The sequence below is a fragment of the Saccoglossus kowalevskii genome, chromosome 17 (genome assembly GCF_978046115.1).
Source record: "Saccoglossus kowalevskii chromosome 17, keSacKowa6.1, whole genome shotgun sequence".
In the NCBI taxonomy this organism is placed as follows: Eukaryota; Metazoa; Hemichordata; class Enteropneusta; family Harrimaniidae; genus Saccoglossus; species Saccoglossus kowalevskii.
The window spans coordinates 1,546,634-1,568,892 of record NC_140657.1 but is presented as its reverse complement, the minus strand read 5'-3'; the positions used below and the strand labels follow the sequence as shown (position 1 = coordinate 1,568,892).

Sequence of the window (22,259 nt, the reverse complement as noted above, 5' to 3'; positions counted from 1 at the left end):
CACCTCTGTCCATACAACTGCCACATAGCTGACTGCATTGATTCAAACTCACCTCTGTCCATACAACTGCTACATAGCTAATTGCATTGATTCAAACTCACCTCTGGCCATACAACTGCCACATAGCTGACTGCATTGATTCAAACTCACCTCTGTCCATACAACTGCCACATAGCTGACTGAATTGATTCAAACTCACCTCTGTCCATACAACTGCCACATAGCTGACTGCATTGATTCAAACTCACCTCTGTCCATACAACTGCTACATAGCTGACTGCATTGATTCAAACTTACCTCTCTGCATACAACTGCCACATAGCTGACTGCATTGATTCAAACTCACCTCTGTCCATACAACTGCCACATAGCTAATTGCATTGATTCAAACTCACCTCTGTCCATACAACTGCCACATAGCTGACTGCATTGATTCAAACTCACCTCTGTCCATACAACTGCCACATAGCTGATTGCATTGATTCAAACTCACCTCTGTCCATACAACTGCCACATAGCTGACTGCATTAATTCAAACTCACCTCTGTCCATACAACTGCCACATAGCTGACTGCATTGATTCAAACTCACCTCTGTCCATACAACTGCTACATAGCTGACTGCATTGATTCAAACTTACCTCTCTCCATACAACTGCCACATAGCTGACTGCATTGATTCAAACTCACCTCTGTCCATACAACTGCCACATAGCTAATTGCATTGATTCAAACTCACCTCTGTCCATACAACTGCCACATAGCTGACTGCATTGATTCAAACTCACCTCTGTCCATACAACTGCCACATAGCTGATTGCATTGATTCAAACTCACCTCTCTCCATACAACTGCCACATAGCTGACTGCATTAATTCAAACTCACCTCTGTCCATACAACTGCCACATAGCTGACTGCATTGATTCAAACTCACCTCTGTCCATACAACTGCTACATAGCTAATTGCATTGATTCAAACTTACCTCTGTCCATACAACTGCCACATAGCTGACTGCATTGATTCAAACTCACCTCTGTCCATACAACTGCTACATAGCTAATTGCATTGATTCAAACTCACCTCTGTCCATACAACTGCCACATAGCTGACTGCATTGATTCAAACTCACCTCTGTCCATACAACTGCCACATAGCTGACTGAATTGATTCAAACTCACCTCTGTCCATACAACTGCCACATAGCTGACTGCATTGATTCAAACTCACCTCTGTCCATACAACTGCTACATAGCTGACTGCATTGATTCAAACTTACCTCTCTCCATACAACTGCCACATAGCTGACTGCATTGATTCAAACTCACCTCTGTCTATACAACTGCCACATAGCTAATTGCATTGATTCAAACTCACCTCTGTCCATACAACTGCCACATAGCTGATTGCATTGATTCAAACTCACCTCTGTCCATACAACTGCCACATAGCTGACTGCATTGATTCAAACTCACCTCTGTCCATACAACTGCTACATAGCTAATTGCATTGATTCAAACTCACCTCTGTCCATACAACTGCCACATAGCTGACTGCATTGATTCAAACTCACCTCTGTCCATACAACTGCCACATAGCTGACTGAATTGATTCAAACTCACCTCTGTCCATACAACTGCCACATAGCTGACTGCATTGATTCAAACTCACCTCTGTCCATACAACTGCTACATAGCTGACTGCATTGATTCAAACTTACCTCTCTCCATACAACTGCCACATAGCTGACTGCATTGATTCAAACTCACCTCTGTCCATACAACTGCCACATAGCTAATTGCATTGATTCAAACGCACCTCTGTCCATACAACTGCCACATAGCTGATTGCATTGATTCAAACTCACCTCTGTCCATACAACTGCCACATAGCTGATTGCATTGATTCAAACTCACCTCTGTCCATACAACTGCCACATAGCTGACTGCATTGCTAGACATGAACACGTCAAGTCAACCAGTCCATGCTGAGAGTTCATTGCATCACTCCAATAAAAATATTCAAACATACTGAAAAAAATTAAAACAATAAATTTAATGATTCTAGCATTAAATCATTCTAGTGTATTTCAAGCATGTATACATTTTCATGATGATCGATGGTTGCAAATGCATCTTCCTGACAGAATTAGATTTTTTGCAAATATCTCATTTATTATTGCTATGTCCTTTATAGACTGATAGAAGGCTCCAGTCATCCATATGACCATAGAGGGCTCTGTCATCAAAGAGACCATGGACCACTTTCCTGGAATTAGAGATACTGGGGTGCAGAAAAACGTCTGTATTTACCATGGCATCAAATACAAATATTGCATTCTGCTGATATTCACATTGATTGAGGCATCCACATGCACAACATCACGCATGCAAGTTTAAATTGCACCCTATATCTGGTATGTGAAACGCTATATCTTCCCCTTCCAGGAAAGTGGTCTATAGAGGGTTCTGTCTTTCATGAACTTTATTTACCTGGCTGGGTCGGCACCGCTTAGACATTTTTCTTTGATATAATTCTGTATACCTAACGAGGTCAAGTACTGGGAAAAAAAACAAACATGAGGAATGATGTAATTTCATCATTTTGAATTGACAAACATTTTAAGTGAATGGACGTCAAAAATGGAAGTACTCTGTGAGGATACAGAATTTTAATATCGGGAAATTTTAACAATTTTTTACAGAAGCATCTCCTGTATAAATGACCTCTACTCTCTAAAATTTTATAATAGTACTGGTTCAGAATAGACTTCCTTCTTTGATTGTAGCAATGTTTACGCCACTGTACGAAAATACGCACACTCACTCGTTTTAGGATAGTGAGAATAGAAGCAAATGAAAATACCAGTTACATCACTCAAGAAGATTGATGATTCTATTGCTGGCCGGGAAAGCTGTATTTAATGTTCAATTCTATGCAATATGTCTACACTTGCGATTCTCAATTCTCAGTACCTCGAATACAAAAAGCGTTCATCTTTGGAACATTTTTTTGTGTTTCCAGCATTGCATCACAGGAAAAGGTCGACATGGTCGACATTTGCATAACTCAAGAGAAAAACTGGTTGACGTTCTTTTGAATGTGTTTAATCAGGTATCAATTTGTAAAAAGTTGCCCAAAATATGTTTAAATATTTGAGTGCAAATGTAAATCTTATTATAACTTAGAGTTTCACTTGGTTTAGTCGCTGAAACGTGAAATCAAAATGGATAGAAGTGGATAGAAAAATAAATAGAATTGATCTGAACTTGGTCCCATAACTGAACCAACACAGGAGAGAAAGAATTTTCCGAGAAAAATACATGTAGCAGTTTATATGAGCAAATAGTTCCTATTCCATTTTCTTGGCCGAACGAAGGTAGTAAGAGTTGTATTTACATTTTATTTGTTTTGAGGTTTAATACATTTGCCAACCAGTACTCCATACATTTTTATGAGTTGATGTGTTCCAGGACGTGTACAAATATACAACATAAGTTTGAATAGAAATGACAAATTTAACATCGAAAAGATGTTGAATACTGCATTTCTATAATTTTATTAGGTGAAAATACACAACACAAAGAATGACAGACATGACCATACTTCTATGATGGTTGAACTGACAGTTCATTGTTTTTTCATGGCACATATTAAGAAAACTTGAGAGTTTTGGTTACCTTATCAATCTTTTTTAGTGCAACCGAACCCTAATGGCACGACACACATTCCTGCAAATTTCCATGCATTTATTCCTGAGCTATTTTCACTCCGATTCACTCAATGATTTACTGAAACATTTACTGGACAATACTTTTTGTGTGTATTTTGTGCTAGCTACAAATTCAGACCACAAATTAAATTAAACAAGTCATTGAAAATGACACAGTCTCTGTTAAATTAAGTTCTCTTTGTGTGCTCGTCATATTAAAGCGGAGGGGTTGTCGCGAGCGTGTCCTTGAAACTTGAGTTCCAAGTGTATACAACAGATTGTTTATTTACATCAAAACATGTGTTCCATGTAGCCAAAAATGGCCAAAAATAAAAACAGCCGTTATTTGGCCATCTTTGATCTGATTATGAAACACACTGATATGTATGATGTATGTGCCAAATACAAATGAAAATGGTACATAAACTGTGGAAATATAGTAGCAAGGCCAAAAAGTCAGATGGCTGTCAATTGGCCATCCTTGACCAGATTTTGAAACAAATTGTCATGGACATGCATCCTAACATGTATAAAGTACATGTATGTGCCAAATTTGAATGAAAACTGACAGAGCACATCCAAGATACCGCAAAAAAACAAAACAAGATGCCTGCCAGTCGACCATCTTTGATCCAATTGTGAAATAAATCGTCATGGACATGTATCCTAACATGTATAATTAATGTACCAAGTTTGAATGAAAACTGACAGAGCATGTCCAAAATACAACATTTTCAAAAAACAAGATGGCTGCCAGTCGGCCATTTTGAATCGAATCGCTAAACCATTGCATGTGCATATGTCCCACATAAAGTACTAGACACATGCAAAGAATGAACGGAATCGGTCCAAGGGATTCTGAGATATGACTCCGGACGGACACACGTACGCATGCACGGACGCACGCATGGATGGAGACCGAATTATAAGTCCTCGTTTTCGGACTTCGTTCGAACCGGGACTAATTAAAAAAAGAAATTTTTAAATACAATGCGTATACAGACAAACATATAGCATTCTAACTCGCACACATATGTGTCACAGGCATATTTGAATGCGTTATAATCTCATGTGCCTCGTCTGTATGTTATCCTTTGTTCAACAATATAAGGTGCTGAAATCAATGAATATATTGAAATATATCAAATGTCATGGTGCTTTCAACCAGAGAGAAATAGTTCCTTAATAATGGGTTTCTCATTATTTTTCTACAATCTTGGGTGATTTATTGCAGTTTTTATATTTGAAAAATATCTACCCACTTCTAGACCAGGTGATGTGAAAAGAATTCCCATTCAGGTGGCACATAGCTGTAGAGCTTTACTATGGGAGAACATAAACATATCCCAGAATATGTCTTGATACTTTGAAAACACAATCTGTGTCAATCTTTCTGTGTACCAAAGACTCAAAAGAGAGACCAAATTTACTGTTCCCTGGGTGATGTGCCACAGACTAAATAGGGAGGCTAAAAACACTGTGCATTGGGTGTGTGAAGCCACACGTTAATAATAAACGTAAATTTTTGGGAACCTTGTTAAGAAGATTATGTTAAATGACAGGCATTATCGCAGTAATTTGATTAGAAAATACAATACAAATATATTCATGTTGTCTTTAATACTCACAGCTAAGTTTAATTCTCTTGCTCTGGTTGCTGATCTCTCCAACAAATAACTAGAATCATCTCCCCTCTCCTGCTGCAGGCGACATAATAAACCCTAAAAAAAGTAATATAGAATTACCATGACAACCAGTCAAAAGTATGTATGTAAAGAAGTTCCTTTTACATTTTTTTGTGTACTTACCAATGCGTGTTGCAGACAGACGTTATCATTAGCTTCTTGCGCCATAGTGATGGCTTCTCTCAAAGCTGCTGTTGCTTCATCACTATCAAAAGTGACAATATAATGTGATAATTTAGTGATATGAAAGAGAAGTTCACACTGGTGAACAAAGATTGAATTCATAAACAAAGATGGCGGCTCCCATATGTGAACAAAGATAGTGGCTAACATTTGTAAACAAAGCTGGTAGCTAACTTTTATAAACAAAGGTGGTAGCTAACATTTGTAAACAAAGCTGGTGGCTAACTTTTATAAACAAAGGTGGTAGCTAACATTTGTAAACAAAGATGGTGGCTAAAATTGTAAACTAGACGATGGCTAACATTTGTAAACAAAGATGGTGGCTAACATTTGTAAACAAAGATCGAGGTTAACATTTGTAAACAAAGATGGTGGCTAACATTTGTGAACAAAGATGATGGCTAATATTTGTAAACAAAGATGGTGGCTAACATTTGTAAACAAAAATGGTTGCTAACATTTGTAAACAAAGATGGTGGCTAACATTTGTAAACAAAGATGGTGGCTAACATTTGTAAACAAAGATGGTGGCTAACATTTGTAAACAAAGATGGTGGCTAACATTTGTAAACAAAGATGGTGGCTAACATTTGTAAACAAAGATGGTGGCTAACATTTGTAAACAAAGATGGTGGCTAACATTTGTAAACAAAGATGGTGGCTAACATTTGTAAACAAAGATGGTGGCTAACATTTGTAAACAAAAATGGTGGCTAACATTTGTAAAAAAAGATGGTGGCTAACATTGACTTACATGTGTCCAAATCTACAGTGTACTCCAGCTAGATTCAAAGCAGCATAGCGAAAACTATGACCAATTTCTGTAGCATAAGAATCATTGTCGTTGTCCGAGAAGGCATGTTTGTCAGAATATCGATACAATTCATGGATAGTGTTGCAGAATTCATTGATCCGAAGATTATTCAAATAACTCAAGTAATGCTACCGACACAAGAGAAAAAGAAACACAATAATTCATACTAGTACATGTAACATTATTTCCCAAACACAAAACACACACAGCAATTTCCATTTCATTAAATAATGGAATATTTGGAACAATTACGATTAATTAAAGTAACAACTGAAATTTGAAAGCAATAAAAAAGTTGATGAATGTACAGTTGTTATTTTGAAGTCAAAAAAAAAACTTTGTAGTCTTTATAGTCTTTAACAATCAAATGTTGTATCCTTAGCAATTATTAGATACTCACAGCTTCAGCGAGTCCTGCATTCCCTTTCAATAATTCTCCAATCTGTCTTTGCATCTCTTTTGGAGACAATGCTTCATTCTCATTATTACGTAACAAGCTAGCCTATGTACACAAGATATAATATGAACAAAATTAGGTATTTAACGCATGTGTCCATTTACAGGCATGATAAATACATCCTAGAATTATTATTATGCAAGCATTTTAACCAAAAACTATTCATACACATGTACTTAGTTTCATTGAAGTGAGGTTTTTGAGATATCAGAGAAACATGAAGACATATAAATACACAAAGACCTTGACACACAGACAGGATAACAGCAAAGTCATATAACACAAGTCATTGTCAGTTTTAAGTGACTGTCAACATTAGTAAATAATTATTTACATCATGTTACAGACATGATACAAAGTGGAGCACAACTACACAATAGCAACAGCATGGCAAGTAAGCATATCTACATCATAGTAACAGCATAGCCACCAAGTAGATCTATACCCATAGTAACAGCATAGTCGCTACGTAGATCTATACCCATAGTAACATCATAGCCACCAAGTGGATTTATACCCATAGTAACAGCATGGCAACCATGTTTATCTATACCATAGTAACAGCCTGGCAACTAAGCATATATATACCCATAGTAACAGCATAGCAACCAAGTGTAAATATACCATAGTAACAGCATAGCAATTAAGCATATCTATATCCATAGAAACAGCATGAAAACTAAGCATATCTATACCATAGTAACAGCATAGTAACAGCATAGCAACCACGTGGATCTATACCCATAGTAACAGCATAGTCGCCAAGTGGATTTATACCCATAGTAACAGCATAGCAACTAAGCTTATTTATATCCATAGTGACAGCATGGCAACTAAGCATGGCAACTAAGCATGTATATACTATAGTAATAACATAGCCACCAAGTGGATCTATACCCATAGTAACAGCATGGCAACCATGCTTATCTATACCCATAGTAACAGCATAGAAACCAACCATATCTATACCATAGTAATAGCATAGAAACCAACCAAATCTATACCATAGTAACCAACCATATCTATACAATAGTAACAGCATAGCAACCAAGTGTAAATATACCCATAGTAACAGCATGGCAACCATGTTTATCTTTACCAAAAGTAACAGCATGGCAAATAAGCATATCTATATAATATAGTAATAGCATAGAAACCAACCATATCTATACCATAGTAATAGCATAGAAACCAACCATATCTATACCATAGTAATAGCATAGAAACCAACCAAATCTATACCATAGTAACCAACCATATCTATACAATAGTAACAGCATAGCAACCAAGTGTAAATATACCCATAGTAACAGCATGGCAACCATGTTTATCTTTACCAAAAGTAACAGCATGGCAAATAAGCATATCTATATAATATAGTAATAGCATAGAAACCAACCATATCTATACCATAGTAATAGCATAGAAACCAACCATATCTATACCATAGTAATAGCATAGAAACCAACCATATCTATACAATAGTAACAGCATAGCAACCAAGTGTAAATATACCCATAGTAACAGCATGGCAACCATGTTTATCTTTACCCAAAGTAACAGCATGGCAACTAAGCATATCTATACCATAGCAACAGCATAGCAACCAAGTGTAAATATACCCATAGTAACAGCATGGCAACCATGTTTATCTTTACCCAAAATAACAGCCTGGCAACTAAGCATATCTATACCATAGTAACAGCATAGCAACCAAGCATATCTATAAAATATAGTAACAGCATAGCAATTAAGCATATCTATATCCATAGTAACAGCATGGAAACTAAGCATATCTATACCATAGTAACAGCATAGCAACCAAGTGTATCTATACCCATAGTAACACCATAGCAACCAAATACATATATACCCATAGTAACAGCATAGCAACCAAGTGGACTTATACCCATAGTAACAGCATGGCAACTAAGCATATCTATACCATAGTAACAGCATAGCAACCAAGTGTATCTATACCCATAGTAACACCATAGCAACCAAATACATATATACCCATAGTAACAGCATAGCAACCAAGCATACCTATACCCATAGTAATTGTATGCATGTTACAATAATTGTACATACCTGTTGTGCAATGAAAAACTCTGCCTGTCTTTGTGAGAATGTGCCTCCAAACAGGAATACACATGACCTATTGATTAATACCAAAAAAAAAGTTGTAATATGACAACAAACTCACAAGAGGAAACTACATTTCTAGAAATTCTAATTCAAATCAGTGAGTCTGTGAAACTACTGGTATGTGTTCATCTCAGACAACTTGTTGGCAGTTTGTAATACATGCGTTTTACAGAGAATTATATCGCTCATTTATTTCTATTTATTACTCACTGTGTTATGTGATACATTTAGTAAGAACTATGATCAATTGACATGAACGAAATAAGATCGCTTTCAAACACAAAGAATGATAGTTTGTTTCTTAATGGATAACACATTGTTGTATAAGTGCTTGCTATTACATTATAGAATACTTTAAGGTTTAATTGTAGAAGGCATACGGACATGTAATGCAATGTAATGACTACAAAAATAACAAAATTAACAAACCAGTAGTTTCACAATTTGAGGGCTTACACTTGACTTTCATCCAGTGATAAATTATACAACTATATAAGTGGCAGTAAGACTCACCCCTCATCCAGCATATCATCTTTCTCACAAGTCAACTCTTCTTTGGTAAGTTTGCCTCCATCTCCATCTTCCTCAAGACTTGAGTGCTGATTTTCTTTTGTTTGACAATATTTCATTAATATTTTGTAGAGATTTGACACCTGACTGAATGACAATTTGTCAAATGCTAGAATCATTCTTCGTAGAAACAAACCTACAAGAAAACAGTGTTTTTGTACATTTTTTTTTCATTATAGATCACAACTATCAGAATTTCAGGTTTTCATGATGTCATAGCTTTACATTATCTCTACATTTTAACAAAAAATCCCTAAAATTTAACTAAATTTATTTATTTCTGTTGGTGATGATTTATAACCACAATAATGGATCTCAACAGGCAGCCTGTCAGCTGAGATATATCCAATGCACTTTTCAATTAAAGAACTGAAGATATCATTAGAAAATGAACAAATGCTGAAGAGGTCTATCTGTAGTACCTATATGTATAGTATCAAAGCAATTGGACTTGCTATTTTCAACAAAAAGGCAAAAATATCACTTTTTAGCAAAAATATTCATCAAAATTAGAGAATTAAAGATATCATCATGAAATGAACAAATCTAAGAGAGGTCTGGAGGTACATATACACCAAGTATCAAAGCATTCAGGCTTGTAGTTTTCAAGATGAAGTTGAAAAAATGGACAATCATATGACAAGCTCTGCCTGACAAAGTCGACAGCGAAGCTAACAAAAAGAAGGGTCTAGACATCATAATATGTGCTAGACTTTACCTTAAGGATGCTGTACACCTTTTTTTGCTTTCAAACCCAAAATTCTACTTTTTTGTATTTTTCAATGCTGGACTACAAGGAGCAAACAATTAGTAGGAAAAAAAGTGAATTGGATGTTTTTATAGGGTGTAAAAACCATTGTTTTGAAAGCTATGTTTTAATTAATCAGCCAAAGACATAATAGACAGATAACTTGCATAATAGTCACCACCCATAAACAGTCTCTTGCATTCAGTACAAGCTCAGACTAGTAAATACAAGTATTAGTAGTCCGAGGTACAAGTAACACGCATTCCATTTACGATCGTCCACAAATTTAATTTCGTTGAATTTCTCGCTCTTCAAGCAGTCGACTATGAAACTGTCTTGGGGTCGACTATGACAGTGACGAAATAAAACGAATGCAAAGAAATTTGGAGAAGAACGTTGACAGTATGTAAAGCGATTATTATGAAAATTTAATCATGGAAGGTACCTTCCACGATTTAATCGATAAGACCATGGAGGTACAAACAGAAGGTAGAAATTTTTGAGCACATGGCAGACTTAGTTTTCGTGACCAAATTACGTGTCATGGACTCCGACCACAATGAGTCGGAAGTGAAACACTTGGGCCCGGACTTGGCTACACCATGGTTACACGTAAAGCCCGAGACAAGCAGCTGTAAGCATTCTTGTTTTACCTGTTTTATAAATAATTTGACGAATTCAATGAAGTTAGATTTGTTATACATGATATAATAAGCTTTCCATCAATATATAGCTTTGTGTGGTTCAGTAAATATTTTATATGAAAATATCAGTTTAAAAAATCAATACTAAAAACGTGTACAGCATCCTTAAACAAATGTTTTAAATTAATCACGACGTCAAATGGGTGAGTTACAGTATATATATATTGCAGTATGAGACACTGTTTTGCTAACAACTAGTACATGTAGCTACATTACACAGTGTTGCCACAAAAAGCAATGGCTATATTGTGATACAGCAATAATATTAACAATACAGTGTATCATCCTGCAATATTCCATTTTTTTATTCAGTCACAGTAATTTAGTGCCAGTGTGAAGTGACATTAAATGGTTCAATGTTGATTTTACAGAAATTTGTCAAATTTTTTTTAGTTGTTTGAAACTGACAACAATGATTACATACTAATTAATCCATAAAGCTTACCTATAATACTACTTTTATGTACATTAGCTTCACCATCATTGCTTTCCAGTAGCTTATCTAGAGTCTGAAAAAACTCTACCAGACTGGACAGGCCACTTACTTGAATCTCACCAAGTCTGTTTACAAGAACATACAAATCAAAAATATACAAACTACCAATGACTTGTACCATGGTATATTGAATATATACAATAAATCCACTGACTTATATGAACTACCATGGTATATTGAATATATACAATATATCCACTGACTTATATGAACTACCATGATATATTGAAACATAGTTGAACTCTGGTGACCTTGCTCTTTGTTATATAATATAATTCCCTCTAACATAGTTTGTTTCAATATAAATATACATTGTCATAATTAATTTTGAATACAAAAAAGTTTTGGGGTTGAACTAACTAATCAGTCTACCGAATGTCCTTAAAAGATGTAAATATCTTACAAAAACATTTGTGCCTTATTTGTTTAATTATTTTAAGGGACATAATTTCCAGCTTTATTCAAAGTAATTCAGATATTTTAGTATAAAAACAAATGCCTCATTGCAAAAAAAAAGTGCTGCATTTAGACGTGAATAGATTCATAAAACATGCAAGATAACAGAAAATCTTAGCTGGCTTTTGTCCAAGTATTTTGTACAGGTGTCTGTCAAAAATTAATGATTCACTGAGACAAATATGAACTGCCTCATTGTGTGACTACTGTATTATATGAAAAGTAAAAAAAAAAAAACACCCTTTATGAATAGCTATCATGTTGCAAGCTCTGCTTTGTATGCAAATCAACTTAAATAGTTAGTTGGTGTCCAGTGGAGGGAGAAGTCAACAGTACTGTTGCCTCCTGAGAACCTACATCTTCAAACACTGCAATCTTTGTTTGAAGTGAGTTTTTAAACTAGTATTATAAAAACTCTATCATTCTGTTCTAATAGCTGAAACATATTCCTGTGAGTTTTCATTTGTCGAATGAACTGTTTGTCAAATACAGAATACATATATTTTAGAACAATTTTCTTTTTAAAATGTGGATGAAATGTTTTGCTTTTTATGTATTTTTTATGTATTGTTTTTGATTTGATAACTTTGAACTAAACAGATTTTCTATTAGCTTCAGATCTTGATCAAAGTTTGGCACCCAGTTCATAGGAGTGCTTATATTGATTTTCTGACATCTTGTTTTCTGTAAAGATTTATTGGTAGGTTTGCAAATGTGTATCAGACTGTGTAATCTCTCCATGAGTTGGTTTTGAAACCCAGTAAGGGATTCTGAGATACATTACCAAGGATATTATTACAAGATAAATCATTTGCTTCATTGAACACATACAACAATGCATATTTCCACTGAGATCAGTGACCTTTGATGTGTATCACCAGTGATCAGTCAAGTAGAAACAGTCGAAATATTTTATCAGTTTTTCTCATTTTTTGCATGATATTTTCATACAGGACATCTGTTGTTCAAACTCAGGGAAGACTTTATACTGATGAACAAGGTGACCAAGTTTGATGAAGTTTGGAATAGAATTAGTAAAGTTATCATGCACACAATAACAATTATTAACGACGACGACAACGACGATGACGACGACAACGCCGGACAAAAATTTTCCCTTAATATACCTTTCCCTTCCATCTTTGATGGTACGGGCAAGGTAATAAATACAATATATCCACTGACTTATATGAACTACCATGGAATATTGAATAAATACAATATATCCACTGACTTATATGAACTACCATGGAATATTGAATAAATACAATATATCCACTGACTTATATGAACTACCATGATATATTGAATAAATACAATATATCCACTGACTTATATGAACTACCATGGTATATTGAATATATACAATATATCCACTGACTTATATGAACTACCATGGTATATTGAATAAATACAATATATCCACTGACTTATATGAACTACCATGGAATATTGAATAAATACAATATATCCACTGACTTATATGAACTACTATGGTATATTGAATATATACAATATATCCACTGACTTATATGAACTACCATGGTATATTGAATAAATGCAATATATCCACTGACTTATATGAACTACCATGGTATATTGAATAAATACAATATATCCACTGACTTATATGAACTACCATGGAATATTGAATAAATACAATATATCCACTGACTTGTATGAACTACCATGGTATATTGAATAAATACAATATATCCACTGACTTATATGAACTACCATGGTATATTGAATAAATACAATATATCCACTGACTTATATGAACTACCATGGTATATTGAATGAATACAATATATCCACTGACTTATATGAACTACCATGGTATATTGAATAAATACAATATATCCACTGACTTATATGAACTACCATGGAATATTGAATAAATACAATATATCCACTGACTTGTATGAACTACCATGGTATATTGAATAAATACAATATATCCACTGACTTATATGAACTACCATGGTATATTGAATAAATACAATATATCCACTGACTTATATGAACTACCATGGAATATTGAATAAATACAATATATCCACTGACTTATATGAACTACAATGGAATATTGAATAAATACAATATATCCACTGACTTATATGAACTACCATGGTATATTGAATAAATACAATATATCCACTGACTTATATGAACTACCATGGTATATTGAATAAATACAATATATCCACTGACTTATATGAACTACCATGGTATATTGAATAAATACAATATATCTACTGACTTATATGAACTACCATGGTATATTGAATAAATACAATATATCCACTGACTTATATGAACTACCATGGAATATTGAATAAATACAATATATCCACTGACTTGTATGAACTACCATGGTATATTGAATAAATACAATATATCCACTGACTTATATGAACTACCATGGTATATTGAATAAATACAATATATCCACTGACTTATATGAACTACCATGGTATATTGAATGAATACAATATATCCACTGACTTATATGAACTACCATGGTATATTGAATAAATACAATATATCCACTGACTTATATGAACTACCATGGAATATTGAATAAATACAATATATCCACTGACTTGTATGAACTACCATGGTATATTGAATAAATACAATATATCCACTGACTTATATGAACTACCATGGTATATTGAATAAATACAATATATCCACTGACTTATATGAACTACCATGGAATATTGAATAAATACAATATATCCACTGACTTATATGAACTACAATGGAATATTGAATAAATACAATATATCCACTGACTTATATGAACTACCATGGTATATTGAATAAATACAATATATCCACTGACTTATATGAACTACCATGGTATATTGAATAAATACAATATATCCACTGACTTATATGAACTACCATGGTATATTGAATAAATACAATATATCTACTGACTTATATGAACTACCATGGTATATTGAATAAATACAATATATCCACTGACTTATATGAACTACCATGGTATATTGAATAAATACAATATATCCACTGACTTATATGAACTACCATGGTATATTGAATAAATACAATATATCCACTGACTTATATGAACTACCATGGAATATTGAATAAATACAATATATCCACTGACTTATATGAACTACCATGGTATATTGAATATGTACAATATATCCACTGACTTATATGAACTACCATGGTATATTGAATAATTATATTATACCAGTATATTGATGGTGTTAATCCATTGATTTGATTGGTCCAAACACAAAATTTGCATATGCAATCCATGGTATATTGGCTGATAATGCACCGCTAAACCAAGTGGCCCTGAAACATGAATTGACTACAGGTTTAATACGGAAATACATAAAACCGGTATTATTTGATTTTTAGGGAAATATAGTGGTTGAATTTTAGAAGAATATTGAAAAAAATACTGAATTAAAGACATCTGAAAAGTTATATAACTATAATATTGCTTTTTGTTAATGGTGGGATCCAAGTTGTGAGCGTCGGTCGTTGGGTGATTGTCGTTCGTCACACAAACCTAAACCACCGTCCCTCAACACCGTGAGGTGCCTACACGAACGCCAGAACGCTATGTTCTCAGTGTTGTTACTTTGAGATGGATTGCGAACTTCCAACAAAGAAAACATGATCTTTAAGTACAAGATATAATTGAGGGATTTAATGACATAAAAATGCAAAAAACTATGAGTCACAGGCAAAAATGTATGCCACCAATAACAACCGGTGTCCGGTAGCGGCAGCTGACAAAATTGCAGTGCACCCGGGTAATTGCCATCTGTTTCAAAAAACACGGGACAACGCAGGATTCGACGACGATATATGGTATTGTAATTCTTCACTATGGGTAAATAAATTACAGGAGATGATGAAGGTAATTTCGAAAGCTACAGATTTGTGCCGACGGAGTGTACAACAACCACTGCATTAGAGCGACGGCGTGCAAAGTCTTTCGGCCGGAGTTGAGACAAGGCATATCATGTACGTGTCACAAAAACGATGCGAAAATCCGATCTTACACCATCAAACTTACCCCAGAACAACGACAAAACTTGTCAGTCATACTGTCACAAAACTTTGGTTATACCAAAGGTATCCAGGTCAGATGTTGGAACTGAGGTCGCTGTGCCGGTCGCCGAACATGATACACCGTGTCCCGCCGCGTACCGCTGAACGTCAAATATCCACAGTTACAAGTAGTATGATGAGTCACAAAACCGGTTTATTTCACAACTGTACTTTCAATGGGCAAATTACAGTCCAAATTGTACAAAAACCGGAATGAAAACGTGGAAAATCCGTTGTTTAAATGATCCAAACTGTACACGACCCTGTATTTCAAATCGCGTTGTGCGTCAGTAAAAGGTCAGAAAGGTCATCCTTTGTTATGCTAATTTGTGTGTTTACGCTGCTCTATTCAACGTGGATATGTTTTTTTTCATGTGGAATAAAAATTAGTTTGTATTCAATTTGAACTGTGTTGCGCATGTAATTTTTGTATGCATTCAGCGTACAACTACATACTATTCTTATAAATATTCATGTTCAAGGGCCATAATCATGATCTTTTAGTAGATGAAAGTAAACTCTTTTTTTACAAGTTTTATCGAATTGTCAATATACTGGTATAATATAATAGCAATAACCCCCGCCGAAGTTGGGTATACCACTTGATATTGCACAATTCACTCCATATATGCACTCGCCTACGGCTCGTGCATATATGTCGTGAATTGTGCAATATCTCGTGGTATACCCACCTTCAGCGGGGGTTATTGCTTAAATACAATATATCCACTGGCTTATATGAACTACCATGGTATATTGAATAAATACAATATATCCACTGACTTATATGAACTACCATGGTATATTGAATAAATATATACCCACTCACTTATTTTGTAAAGCCTGGAAGAACTCTTCAGAGATAGCTTCAACTTGAGGCAGTAATTCTTTGAGCTCAATATCAGGACTCTAGAATAAAATACAGATGTTGACATGGTGAATGACATCAAATTGACCTTAGTTGTCAAGGCAACAAGGTATAAGCTAAACACATTGCATTCTTCAAGGACAGCAAAACACTGATAAAGAACCATGTATTCGTGTTATACAGCATTTAAAAGCTTTCTATGCAGCTGTCAGTAACTTCTAAAGATGTAAACTATAATATTCTTGTCTATGACTTTCTTTGTTTTTTTTATATAACACGATTTTTATTTTCCCAAATTACAGAACTGTTAGTAATAACTCAGTAATTAAGCAGAGCTAAAACGTTACGGAAAAACCTGCCAAAAACTGGTTGATATGGGACAGCCATGGTTGCTATGGACAGTATATCTATATCTACTATAGCTTGCTTGTAATAACACATACTATTATACATCTGATGCCGTAAGTTACAGCATGCCGTAATTTTGCGGTATTGCACTGGGTATTTTCATTCTACCATATTAGGGAATGCAAATGGAACGATTACGCACGTAAGCGTCCTCTATTAATAATAAAAACAAACATGGCAGCCCCCAGGGTTTGACTAGACCTCATACAAAGTTCGCTGATTCTGTTCTAAATTTTTTGTATTTCGGCAGTCTCATGATGTATCCTTGGAAAGAAAAGATGTATAATAATAAGGTTATTAGGAGGATACCGAAAAGTATGCACTCAGACAGCACATGGTCACATTGACCCCCGCTGTGCTTCGGTTGATACACCCGCTGTACTATCTTCGTGCATACTTTCGGTATCCTCGCAATAACCTGATATTAATGAACACATATAACTGGCTATATTGAGTAAAAATTACCAAATAATTCATAAAACAAGCAGCCTATCGGCTGAGATAGCTCCGCTGTTAGCAATGCACATTTCAATTAAAGAACAGAATATATCATTGGAAAATGAACAATATGAATAGTATCAAAGCAATCGGACTTACAGTTTTTAACAAGAAGTCGAAAATATAACTTTTTACCAAAAATTACAAAAATATTCACCAAAATAAATTAATTAGAGAATTGAAGATATCATCACAAAACGAACAAATCTGAGAGAGGTCCACATGTAGTACCAATATATGTAATATCAAAGCAATCGGACTTACAGTTTTCAACAAGAAGTCGAAAATATCACTTTTCACCAAAAAATGACAAAAATATTCACCAAAATTAGAGAATTAAAGATATCATTACAAAATGAACAAATCTGAGAGAGGTCCACATGTAGTACCTATATATGTAATATCAAAGCATTTGCACTTGCGGTTTTTAACAAGAAGTCGAAAATATCAGTTTTTACCAAAAATGACAAAAATATTCACCAAAATTAGAGAATTAAAGATATCATTACAAAATGAACAAATCTGAGAGAGGTCCACATGTAGTACCTATATATGTAATATCAAAGCAATTGCACTAGCAGTTTTTAACAAGAAGTCAAAAATATCAGTTTTTACCAAAAATGACAAAAATATTCACCAAAATTAGAGAATTAAAGATATCATTACAAAATGAACAAATCTGAGAGAGGTCCACATGTAGTACCTATATATGTAATACTGTAAAATGACTAATATTCACTGGGTTTAAATTTCACTGATTTACCATTTCAGGCATATTCAGTGGGTTTTAAATTCACGGTTTTATTATTTAGATAATGTGTTCTATGCTAAATTTTACATATTCACTGTGTTTTAATTTAGCGCATTTTTCCAGTCAGCGAAATAAGCTAAATTAAAACCCAGTGAATAATTACCCCCTTTACAGTATCAAAGCAATTGCACTTGCGGTTTTTAACAAGAAGTCGAAAATATCAGTTTTTACCAAAAATGACAAAAATATTCACCAAAATTAGAGAATTGAAGATATCATCACGAAATGAACAAATCTGAGAGAGGTCCACATGTAGTACCTATATATGTAGTATCAAAGCAATTGGACTTGCGGTTTTTAACAAGAAGTCGAAAATATCAGTTTTTACCAAAAATGACAAAAATATTCACCAAAATTAAAGAATTAAAGATATCATTACAAAATGAAAAAATCTGAGAGAGGTCCACATGTAGTACCTATATATGTAATATCAAAGCAATTGCACTTGCGGTTTTTAACAAGAAGTCGAAAATATCAGTTTTTACCAAAAATGACAAAAATATTCACCAAAATTAGAGAACTGAAGATATCATCACAAAATGAACAAATCTGAGAAAGGTCTACATGTAGTATCTATATATGTAATATCAAAGCAATTGAACTTTTGGTTTTTAACAAGAAGTCGAAAATATCACTTTTTACCAAAAATTACAAAAATATTCACCAAAATTAGAGAATTGAAGATATCATCACGAAATGAACAAATCTGAGAGAGGTCCACATGTAGTACCTATATATGTAGTATCAAAGCAATTGGACTTGCGGTTTTTAACAAGAAGTCGAAAATATCAGTTTTTACCAAAAATGACAAAAATATTCACCAAAATTAAAGAATTAAAGATATCATTACAAAATTAACAAATCTGAGAGAGGTCCACATGTAGTACCTATAGATGTAATATCAAAGCAATTGCACTTGCGGTTTTTAACAGGAAGTCGAAAATATCAGTTTTTACCAAAAATGACAAAAATATTCACCAAAATTAGAGAATTAAAGATATCAACATGAAATGAACAAAACTAAGAGAGGTCTACCCAAGGTACATATACACCAAGTATCAAAGTATTTAGGCTTGTAGTTTTCAAGAAGAAGTCGAAAAAGTAAAACATTGACACGGACGACGGACGACGGACGACGACGACGACGGACAATCACTCATATGATAAGCTCCGCTCGACAAAGTCGACAGTGGAGCTAAAAATAGAATTATGAAATAAAACAATGTGCCATATTATACTTTACCAATTAAATGTCTAGCTAATAAATGTTTATAAATGTCAAATTGACACCTTCATGAAATCCAGTGTATGCAATATGACGCAGACTGATTAACAAGTACTTCACAAAATGGACAGAGACTATTTTTTCATTCATTCATTCATTTAAATTTGAATGAGTTTATAAATTTGTACATAATGTATACATTGTACTTATAAGGATTTATAAACATGCCATTGGTGACTACTCGTGTTTCTTGAATGACCCTCAGATGTGGCTTATAGTTAATTTATCAATTTTGTACTTACTCATTTCAGATTACTTATGTTGTAAAGATACAAATTTAAAAAAAAATTGTGATTTAATTGGAACACTTTTTTGTAATATCTTCTATGCCAGATATAGATTGGACAATGTTCAGTTCATTTTAAAATTTATATTCATTTGCACTGCACTAATCCGTTTATCAGTCATTTTCTTTATTGAAATATAGCAAGGATGTATATGACTTTGTAAATGTATGAATGCATGAACAGCTTTTCTGATTTTATTAAAAATTTATTTAGGAAGATCCTTTCGTTCATTCAAGAAGATGTATATCATTTTCTATTTTTATGCAATGCAACATTCCACTTAAGAAATAATTTTTACTCTGATTTGATCAAAATATTCTCGAATATTGATGAAGGCCAAACACTAAAGAATTGCCTCCTCTCAAGGGGGATGAATTTGCTTTTTGGTGACAATCCATGGAATATGAATTATGAGTTGGGGGACATTGTTTTTATAGAGGTACTAACATTTTTTAAACATCTTTGTAAACACAGAAATGAAAGTAGTATGAATTCACCATAAGATCTATTATAAGATCATAAGATCTATGATTTTTCCGTTCTTCTTTTATTTTGTTGCCGTTCCGAAGGCTTAATAAATATTATTATTATTATTATTCAAATCTGTAGAAGACGCATTGGATGTAGAAGCAATTGGGTAACTAACACATTGGCAAATCACCCATGATTCTTTGTGGGTTTCCTTCAGCCATTGGCCAATTTACTGCCACATATCCCTAAATGCAATGTGATTGGTCTAGAGTTTTTTTTAATAACCATCTGAATTTATGTTCACATTTATGTTATTTTTATAAAATATCCTAGAACCATCGCATACCAAAAATTATATCTCAAAAGTGAATATTCATGGTGTATTTTAAGTCCAAACAGAACGGAAGTGGGACTATTGTTTACTACTCTAAATATCCAAATGTTTATAATAAGGTAGTAATAAAACAAATTCATGCTTTCATGAAATTCGCAGTATAAATACTATGATAATAAGGTTGTCACCAGTAACATGTCTATCACTCACCTGTATCCATTTGAGCATAGAATACGAGAATTCACGCTGAGCCTTGATATCCACTGAATGTTTGTTATCGTTATTTGTGTCAACATAACACTTCACAAGAATCAGAAGTGAAATTTTATGAGCAGTTACCCATTCCTTCGTCTTACTTCTTGTCAATCCAAGCAGTAGCAAGTCGGCCATGTTCTACAAATTAAAACAAACAAGACACTGCTTTCAGCGTAGATGTGGCTTTATAATTTATACAATCAAGTTTTTTCACAGATTGTTATATGTGCCAAAGACATGCGTTCCCTCCAAGATCAGCTGGGCAACCATGACGGGTAGGAATGGCGCCATCAACGTTGGATTTGGACAATAACTATGTTTCTTGATTTCACGATTTGAAAACGTGTGAACAATGCATTGTGGGAAAGAACTCCATTGAAAACAATGGGGAATATTATATCTATTATGTAATGTACCTCTGATTATATCTATGTTATCGAGCAAAATTTTGAGATATGAAGAAATACCTTCTTCTTAGAAACCAATGCAAAAACTGCTAAAATGTAAATATTTGGGTAGACTTTCTATTGTACCCCACCCCTCACCCTAACTCAAACTCTAAACGCCCCTTAACATTCCCCCTCCCTGTGCCGCCGCCACTGAGGTGTTCTAAAGAGGGGCATACATCAGAGGCGGTGGTACGAAATTTTGTATGATCTACTCGCTATTTCTCGCGCCGAAAGCGTGACCTTACTCATGGGTTCGGCCGTGCCCCTGCGGAATTTTGAAAATGTTGAATTTTCGAGGGAAAGAATGTACAAAACTTCCTGACAAAGAAAAAATAGTTGCAATACTAAACAATGGTAGTAAAAAAATAGCTCCTCAAATTGCTAAGATGATTGTTTTAAAATCAGGGAGAACAACCTGAAAAAAGTACTACCAGCTGCCTCAAAATGAATAAAAAACATTTACTTTCATTTATTATATTTTATTAATACCCTTGTTTTATACTCTTTTAATC

General features: G+C 34.0%; 1 protein-coding gene across 1 annotated transcript in view; it reads right to left on the bottom strand.

The window, feature by feature from the left end:
• Positions 1-21,574, bottom strand: part of LOC102806345 (anaphase-promoting complex subunit 5-like) — a 47,968-nt gene extending 26,394 nt beyond the window's left edge. The window contains exons 1-11 of the mRNA XM_085492540.1: positions 21,254-21,574; positions 16,911-16,990; positions 11,465-11,580; positions 9,511-9,703; positions 8,941-9,007; positions 6,793-6,894; positions 6,333-6,520; positions 5,519-5,600; positions 5,339-5,431; positions 2,491-2,558; positions 1,915-2,028 (exon numbers count right to left, since the gene is read on the bottom strand). Coding sequence (XP_085348666.1) covers positions 1,915-2,028; positions 2,491-2,558; positions 5,339-5,431; positions 5,519-5,600; positions 6,333-6,520; positions 6,793-6,894; positions 8,941-9,007; positions 9,511-9,703; positions 11,465-11,580; positions 16,911-16,990; positions 21,254-21,433 — 1,283 coding nt within the window. The 5' untranslated portion in view covers positions 21,434-21,574. The remainder of the gene's footprint in view (positions 1-1,914; positions 2,029-2,490; positions 2,559-5,338; positions 5,432-5,518; positions 5,601-6,332; positions 6,521-6,792; positions 6,895-8,940; positions 9,008-9,510; positions 9,704-11,464; positions 11,581-16,910; positions 16,991-21,253) is intronic.
• Between the last annotated feature and the right edge of the window lie 685 nt (positions 21,575-22,259).